This window comes from Sphaeroforma arctica (assembly GCF_001186125.1).
Source record: "Sphaeroforma arctica JP610 unplaced genomic scaffold supercont1.125, whole genome shotgun sequence".
Classification (NCBI taxonomy): Eukaryota; class Ichthyosporea; order Ichthyophonida; genus Sphaeroforma; species Sphaeroforma arctica.
Window position 1 is genome coordinate 112,654 of NW_014040433.1, and position 9,684 is coordinate 122,337.

The window sequence follows — 9,684 nt, forward strand, 5'->3', positions numbered from 1 at the left end:
ATAACACGCACACACACGTGTACACACACACACACACACACACATATATATATATATATAATATTGCATACATAACATACATACATACATACATACATGAAAAACATACATAATTACAAGGGCAAACAATGTTCTCTGTAAGCGTGTACACTCTCATACCGTATATCCCTCATCTGTGAGAATTTTCTGTCCATTGACGTGCAAGTTCTCCAACATAAGAATATTGATCTTGCTTTTAGGGTAGGAGGTGAGTTTAGGGGAGGAAGTCATCTTGTGTATATTAAAAAGTAAATTGACTTTTAAGCCTGACGTAAAATAATGCAGAGCGTTAGCGGATAGTTCCGTATATATGTACGTGTGTCTAAGATCATTTCGATTTCGTCGGCAGGGGATACAAACAAGAGGCTATGAATAAATACAGTTACGTCTATAGTTCGTCGGTCACCGTCTATAGTCCATCCTATTTGACGTCAACCACCAAAATTATAGGACAAGGAACTTGTAAGTCTATGAAGTTGCCAAATACGTTTGGGGCGGGGATGTCGGGGAATCCGGGGTCGACCGAGGATAACAAGAAGTTTATAAATAATAACACTGTGGACTCGGAGTAGCCGGCTAGACTAGCAGTCGGTAGCCCGGCAGATGTCAAGGACTCATGTAACATGTACATTGTGATTGTACCATATGAGTTTATAGTTTTATTTAGTTAAAATTAAAAACAGCTTTTATTCCTGGTTCTAAATAATTTCCAATACAATCAGATATAGTACAAAATGTTGATATAGCTTTTTTACGACAGTCAGTATGTATTGTTTAACTGTGTTGTAAATATCCGCAAAGGGAAAAAAAATCTGAATATCATACTATCAATTTTTAAGACTCTATAGAAAAAAAAACAGAATCAGACATTTACTGACTTTGATTGGCTAAACTGCGCCGAAATTTTAACAGTTTCAAACGTTTTAGACCAATCATATACATGAAAGTTGACATGTTCACGTGTCGCTTTTTTCATCGCACCCGCTAAATAAAAGGGTCATGCTTTTGCTGACGATACAAATTTATGGTCCTCAGTCCTCAGTCCTCACTCATCACTCCTCAGTCAGTGAGTCATCAGTGTCCTCAGTCACTCCCCAGCAGGGAGACAGGGACTGATGAGGGATACAATCTACAAATTTTCAAATACTACATACAATCTCCATGTTTGATTACTTGCCAAGTTACCAACCCACATCCAATCAAACTTTGAACCCATAACCTTCCCCACATAAATACAGTTGTATATCTATATAAATACATACAATCTTGGATTCTTCATTCTTCTTGAAAACATAGAGTTCAGACTTCAGAAGTTCAGAAGTTCAGAGATATAGCCGCTAGCAGAATAATGTAAATACTAATAAAAGTACTTTCTTCAATCTATCAACTGCTCTCACACAAGAGTATTTATGTAAATTCAACGATTGATTTAAATGCACATATCTGTATTTAACAATGGCATAACAAACTCATTGAATGGTAGAATCTACTGCTTATAAGCAACATACAAGTGCTCGACATTTTTTAACGAAGTGATACTGATACATAATCACAGATTCTATTCCGTAAAAGTCAAATGATACTGTAATGAAGATATATGCCAGAACGTAGCAAGTGTGGGGTATTACAAGATCGGGAGAAAAAAAAGTAGCTATTGGAGAGTATGCTAGTTATGTCTCACCTAGGAAACGAACCGAATATCGAACACAATTTCATGATGGTACAACAACGCAACATTTCTCTTTTTTTCGAAGTTATCGCGGCAACAAACATGAATTTTAATATGAGAACGTATTCACATTATTTATGGAATATCAATTTAAAAATACATACCAGTTATGTAAGTCTATTCTATAGAGAAAATGTACAAATATATTGTTTTTTAAAAGAAAATCGAAAAACTGTTTGCCCAACTCTGCTCAGTCTTGCAGATAAATAATTTTTAGTAAAAGCAGATTCCGTATTAATGCACACAGACGTTTTGCTTTTCAATTTTCGAACTCACATACCATACGCATGTAGCTATAGTTCCGAAAGATTATTTTTGCTATATTCATTGGGAACAAAGAAATACATACGCAGGTGACTATAGTATAGCGAGTAGATAAATTCTGAAAGCAATCCTGTGCTTTGTTCAATGGTGACGATGATATACAATAATTAGTGTCGCTTAGTGTATACGTATCAGAAAGCTTGAAATAAAAGACTACAGTTTGGTCTTTATTATATATTCATGGTTGGCTTGGTTGCTGGCAATCTATTGAATTATTTACTCGACCACCGGCAGTTCAGTCTATCTCAAATTGATCAAATTTCCTAGAGGGCTACGGTTTGTTAGTCCGCCACGATTGCCCTAGCACAAGAAGGGTAGGAACAAAATGAGGTGAATGCATAGAAATACAAACGAGAAGGTTAGACGCATGTGGGCTGGTCTGAAGAGCCCTTGTATTGATAATACTTCATTCCCTTCACTATAAGAGAAAAACCAGAGACTATATAACATACTGCATCGAGCACTACTGAAGCCCATGATAGTACAATCATGTATTTATTTGCTTCCGTACAAACACGTACAATATATGTACATTCAAAATCGCAGCATTGCACAGCATACTCGCAACCTCACACGAATACTAATATGCTCGCAGACACACCCTTGAGCATGTTCTCGCAGGATTAAAAAGTACACTCATACACTTATAAGCACACATACAAACACGTGCGTTGTACACTCATACATACGCAGAACACACATAGCCTAGCATGCTCTCAACCAGACACGTATACGTGTGTACTCTAGTCCACACACACACACACATAGCAGTGCACAAACACACACATAGTAGCTCGCACACACACCCTGACCATGGCGGACTTCAATTTTCCCGCAGGCTTTTCACCACCGCGTAATGGGCCGCTTGCACGGGCCTGCCTTACTAAATCACTTTCTGTGACCTCTGAGCCCTCTCTCACTTGTTCATTGACATTCGCCTCTATAGTACTTCGGGTGCCAGAGTTCGTCTGAGTATCCGTGTGTGTATGTGTGTTGGTAGTAGTATTCCTCCTATTGTCGTCTGAGGGCTCGGAATGTGTGGCCGCGGATGTTGTCACGGTAACAAGGGAGGGATTTTTGTTCTCAGTATTCTCGGCGCTGGCTCGCTTTTGCTTGACCTTGCTTGTGGGGCTCTTGGGAGCTGTCCCAAAAGTATGCTCCATGCCCCTTCTAAGTTTCTTATTGAGCGGAGGTTCTACGTACGACTTCCGTTTCGCGGCACTACGTCGCGGTCTGAACAGAGAGCCACAGGAAGGGATGAACAATAGTATATATGAATCCAAAAAAGAAATGCTAAATAGGCGTGTGTACAGATAAATACACGGGTATATTTAGACAAGGATGTGGATATATATATACATAAATATACTGTATATATATACATACATACATACATACACACACACATACATACATACATAAACACATGCATAAATACGTACATAGATACGTACATACATACACACCGACGCAGACACAAGACACAAGAAACAGACACAGACACAAATATATATAAATAAATAAAGAAGCAAAAATGCCAACACTTAGAATACGGATGGGTTGTATTAATGTATTCAATAATATATATATATTATACATGTATATATAACAATAACTATAACTTATATATATATTTATATATATATATATGCATACATATATATATATATATATACATCTACATCAACCTATACTTTAACATACATACATACATACATACATACATACAGATATATATATAATAAAGACACACACACACACACATATATATATATATATATATATATTAGAGATATATATAATAAAGACACACATAATAGAAATATATAATTATGAAGACAATTGATATTCCAATCTTTTCAGAACATGTATCAATATAAATGGTCAATAATAATTGAGAACGATTCATTGTTATCCAACTAACAAACCTGCGTTTGCCATCGTCTTCGTCCTCGACTAATGTTGGTCTGGCTGGAGGCGGCGTCTCCCTCCGAAGTCTATGAGTCGTCTACTTGGAAGTAAAACCATATGGTATATTGTAAGCTTTGGAAGAAATGATAACACTTAAAAATAGTGAGTCTTGTTGCAGGTTTAGGAAAGTAAAACACTCGTAAAGCCACGACATTGACATAATACAGTACGGTCGTATGCAAAGGTGTACATATTTTCATATAAACAGGAACAAGCACAGGTTTCAAGCTAAAATAAAACTACTGATAAGTCTTTGTACAATAATTTCGTATACTATACACATACATACTCACACACGCACACACACATACTCGTACATACACGCAGAAAAATAGTACAAACAACACACGAACACATACACAAATATAAACAAATCACAGACAAACACAACGTACACGGACACACACACACACACACATATATATATATAAATACATGTACATATATACATACATACATACGTACTTATATATACATATACATATATATTTATATATATATACATATATATATATATATATAATACATATATACATACATACATACGTACTTATATATACATATACATATATATTTATATATATATATATACATACATATATATATATATATATATATCACATGGATATGTATTGTATATTCTTGCTTTAATGTACTAGGTGATGGCGAAGTCAATCTTTCAATGTACATGAGGGTTATAGACGTTCTACTCATTGAACATGTCTTTGAGTGTTATGGAGGCCCTACTACATATGCACTTTGAACATGCCTCTGAGTGTTACAGACGGTGTAGTACGGATGCACATTGAAACTGATCCTAGATCTTGTTATAGAAACTCTACTACAAGTGTACTACGATTGCGCCAGGCTTGTTGCGGACACTGGAAGTAACTGGAAGTCCACGCACAATGTCTTACCTTGCCAATGTTGCTCAGAACTCGACTGCTTCTGCTGCTGTGGTCTTTATGCGGTGCCACAGAAGCGTTGCCTTTGCAGTACAAAAACAGCGTGAAAATAGTTAACGAAAATATACTCGACTCGATTCTGATATGTGAAGGCACCCCTCAAAGCAGTGTCTGACTGTATGCACCCTATAGGAACGAAAATAAACTCAACTCGATTCTGATATGTGAAGGCACCCCTCAAAGCAGTATCTGACTGTATGCACCCTATAGGTATCGGTACACATCAAACCAAAGCATTATACCGCAAAAGCTCCAACGTTCGACCTACCCGAGATCGCCTGCTGCTGGGCCAGACGCTGCTTGAGTGTCAACGTTGAGTAGGCGTCGACGTCCATTGACTCGGTGTCAGGCACAGTCACGCTGGTACTGGTCTTGGGCTCCTCTCGTCCACGGTCGCTACCTCGTTCATCCTCGTCATTGGTAGTCAGGTCACTGCCCGCATTGTTTCCTGCTTCAACTATATCCGCAGCCGCCGGAATCACATTTTGGTTCTCGATAGCGAGTTTCACCGTCTCATTTTCGACCTTCTTTGTCGTATGGACAGCCTCCTCATCGCCAGCCATACCGTTCATGCCTGTCGTATGATTCTCATTCCCGGATTTTTCTACTCCAGTCTCCGCGTTCTTGCCGGTCGTATCCCCTGCGATTGTATTGCTGTTCTCCTGCCCGCCCTTGTTCCTCTCCTCACGTATCGTATTGTCCGTCTCGTTGGTCGTATTCTCTCCAGTATTTGTCGTATTTTTATTTTTCTTCTCCCCTTCGGTCCGAGCCTTGTCCTTATCCTTCCGGATCTTCTCCTCTTCCTTTTTCTTGTGCGCTCGCTCTCGTTCTTTCTCCTTCTCACTCTCGACGCCGCTCTCGCTATCACTCACAATCACATTCGCTCGCCGTGCGTTCTCTATCGCAGAGTCCATCACGCCCTTGTACTCGTGCACCCTGCTGTTATGTACAGTCCTGCGCCCATTCCTACCATGTCTGACATGGTCACCTTCCGCATGCTTCTCGTGGTCACTTTCCGGATGCTTATCATGATCAGCCGTAGAGTGACCCGTGCCTATACTAACAGACCCATTCACAGTCACTGCATCAGCCCCATCCGCATGCGCATCGAGTTCCACTGCGGTGTGTACAGGTTCAGACTCCTTTCTCTCGTCAGTCTCCATGGCAACGGCAGCGTCAAAGCGATCTGATTGGCTGAGAGCTCTACTTCCCGACAGGCCTCGACCACTGAAATCACCGCTTTGCCGTCGTCTCGGCCGCTCTCTCTTCGCGCCCAATCGCCCCAGACTCCCACAACTCCTGCGTCTGCGGGTCGCATTCCACGAGTCCAAGCTCTTGCGCTTAGCCTCCAGGCTTTCCTTGAGCACCGCATTCTTGCTCGCTTCCTGTTCTCTGTATGCATACCTGTCTCGCTCCGCGTGTCTGTCGTGAAACTCGTCCTCCTCCGCATCGCTGCTAGGCAACGGATCGCTCAGCTTGCGCTCCACGGTCGCCTCTGAGCCAGCCCCCAGATTATGCCCCTTGGAGCTCAGCCCTGCTCCCGCACTACTACGGCTGTACTCCGCGTGCTCCGCTGTACTCCATCGGTCGCCCCTGTCACGCATACACGAGTTCTCACTCTTCATGTTCTCGCTCATAGCGCTTATGCGCTTGTCGTTCAACGGGCCCTTCTTCTTTGCGCGCCGCATCATATCGTCCATCTCCCCATCGCAGTCGCCACTCACACTCTCATTGCTATCGCAGCTGCTACCGCTATCGCTGTCGTTGTGTCCGTCGATGTCCCGGCTGTAGGCCTCGTAGTCACTGTCCTCGCGCATCTCCTCGCTCCCATACAACGCGGCATTACCACCGTGCAGCGAACCATGCAGAGGCATGTCCATATTTGTATCTGCCTCCAGATGATCGTGCTCTCTGTGTACACGTGCCTGGGTCTGTTCATGCTCGCTCGGCCTGGGGGATGACACTGAAATGGCCTGCGAAAACACAAACGAGTCGTCGTTTCGCGTCTTACGAGTGGCACCGCTAGACCCCTCGCCGCTGCACAAACGCACATTTGATTTGATACTGTTAGCCCTCAGAATTTTTGGTCTGGGGTGGTGTGTGGTATGATGTGGTATGGTATGAAAGTAAATATCGTGGCCAAAATATAACGAATATTAATACGTTTCCGCTGAAATATAGACGTTCATGAATGTACTTCGTACTCTCAATGACCAAGTTTGTACTTGTGCGAGAGATGTGGGAGTGGCAAACGCGCCTGTCACCCCTGCATGCTCACGTATGCCGCGACACACTTGTGGTCAACACAGTCGTTTCCCGAAAGTACACACTAGCATATACTTCTGTGTACAAACATAGACATATAAAAAAAACTCCTATTCATATATTTTAATATAAACACACATAAAGACACAAAACAGTCTCATATGTAGACACAAAGAAACAATCTCATATCCTGGAGACATACCTGTACGCTTGTACGAGCGGTGCGTGGGTAGCAGATGAGATCGGCACCTGTATGTTCGCGCCTGCTGCGATATGCTGATCATCGTAGTAGTCGTCTCCCGGAAGGTCGGTGAGATGGTCATCAGCCTCATTCTCACTCAGCGTCATACTGCAAGTTCCAAGAAAAATAAGTAGCTGAGATGAATATGAATCAAACTGAATGCACTTAGTGCATGGCCTGGGGAGGGAATGAAACATACGGAACATGTACAATCGACATAAGCGACGGAAAAGAGTAGAGGCACAGAGTGCATGGCTTGGGAGAGAAGACAGTATTGACACACTTAGCATGTTCAATGTTTGGGGGAGAGATAAAGGAAAGCGTAGGAATGCTAGGAGACATCCGTGTACAATATGTATATGTATAGGTATATGTTTATATATACATATAATATATATATATATATATAAATATATATATGTGCGTGTGTGTGCGTGTGTGTTGTATATATATATATATATATATGTGTGTGTGCGTGTTAAAGTTGAGTACCTTGTCTCGACGAACGCCTTACTTAGCCGTTGGTGAGGCCTGGTATCGTACTTGAGACGATCATGACGCAAAACTGCCGTGGGAGCTGGGTCTTCTATGAGGTCGCGTCAGGAGTAAAAAAGAACAAGATAAGTAAGAGAAAAAGGTGTTTGTGCTTTCTTTTTCGTACTTTGTGAGACGTGGTCCTGTTTCAAAGCGTAGGTGTATAAAGTGACGTATCGATACATCATGCTAGATATATACGTATGTATATGTAATTTCCTGTCTGTTTATGCGATGTACAGACTTGATTGTCTTTACATCCGTTTTGGCTTATAGTAGTTTATTTGTATGTGTATATGCGAATGTTAAAATGAATGTGTAATTTGCATTCGCCCCTCCATACTTTCGCCCTATTCAGTAGCATACACAACACAACGATACACACCACACGTTCATATGGAAACGCGCCTTCCCCAAATTAATAGTTTATGCAGTATACCACATCACATAATAGTTTTCACTACGCGTATATTCACAACAAAAACAAGGGATCTGTACCTGGTTGTTCCTCGATATCAGCCGACAAACCCCGTTCAATCATCGCAAGCACAGACTGCAGGTGTGTCTCGGTCATGGACAGACACCGCTTCGTCAGCAGGCCGCTTGCCTATTCGATGAGAGATATTCATCAGTTAGCATTAAATGATTCATCAACGACCAAGGATATTTAGTGATAGGTGAAGTAGGCGATGCCTTTGTGTATCCGCTGTATACCCGTAAGTCCATAAATAGAAACAGAATATATATATATATATATTTATACATATATATATATTATAATATATATATAATGCAATGGTACGATCGAATGTACGTACGTCTACGGGAGAATATGCGCGAGACTATGTGCTATATTGCCAACTACCTGCTGTCATCTGGTATGCTATCAAACCGAATAAAACCGAGCACGGGTGCATCTCAGGAATGAAACGTGTGGCAGCGACTGTACAAGCTACAGGCAAAAAGTATACTTTAAATGGAAGCACACCAGAAGTGTAGTATCGTATACACATGTGCAAAGGCTGGTTAGTACGCTTTCAAGTATAAGGCACAAACATACTTGTAAGCATTCGTTCTTATCCTCGGTACGTTTCCGTGCTATTTTCAATGCATTGTTTTCCCGTTGCAGATCCAAAACACGATCGCGCGTTTTGATCAGGTGATCTTCGGTCAATCTAAGTTTCTGCTTGACTCGGCCCAATGCTATGCTTAACTGGTAATTCTGGTTTGCATACTGCTCCAATCCTGCAAAAAAAAAGTATATCAATATCAAAATCGATAAGAAAATGAAATCAGAATACATGGCTGACCCTGGTATAGTGTAAATAATAACCCAGGGGTCAGCTACGGAATTAGACATAAGAATTCAACGCAAGGTTTCGACCTACAGACCAAGACCATATGGGATTACGCGGTGACAACAAGCGGCATGGACAAGAATCACTATTGACATGCTAAGAAAGATCTGTCCATGCATCGCACTATAGTGCTATGCAAGGACCAAACATGACTAAGCGTACACATGAAGATATACATATATACCTTTATATATATACATATATATATATATATAATATATATATATGTTATATATATATATATATATATATATATAA

The 9,684-nt window shown here is 41.0% G+C and overlaps 1 protein-coding gene across 2 annotated transcripts in view; it reads right to left on the reverse strand.

The window, feature by feature from the left end:
• Positions 1 to 2,269: 2,269 nt before the first annotated feature.
• SARC_02720 overlaps positions 2,270 to 9,684 on the reverse strand; it is a 7,871-nt gene continuing 456 nt past the window's right edge. The window contains exons 2-10 of one of the 2 annotated variants that reach the window (XM_014303521.1): positions 9,129 to 9,313; positions 8,567 to 8,675; positions 8,027 to 8,120; positions 7,496 to 7,642; positions 5,297 to 7,065; positions 4,981 to 5,051; positions 4,021 to 4,100; positions 2,899 to 3,325; positions 2,270 to 2,392 (exon numbers count right to left, since the gene is read on the reverse strand). In XM_014303521.1, coding sequence (XP_014158996.1) covers positions 2,333 to 2,392; positions 2,899 to 3,325; positions 4,021 to 4,100; positions 4,981 to 5,051; positions 5,297 to 7,065; positions 7,496 to 7,642; positions 8,027 to 8,120; positions 8,567 to 8,675; positions 9,129 to 9,313 — 2,942 coding nt within the window. In that variant the 3' untranslated portion in view covers positions 2,270 to 2,332. Of the gene's footprint in view, positions 2,393 to 2,898; positions 3,326 to 4,020; positions 4,101 to 4,980; positions 5,052 to 5,296; positions 7,117 to 7,495; positions 7,643 to 8,026; positions 8,121 to 8,566; positions 8,676 to 9,128; positions 9,314 to 9,684 lie in introns of both variants that reach the window. The other variant, XM_014303520.1, reaches the window with a different exon arrangement.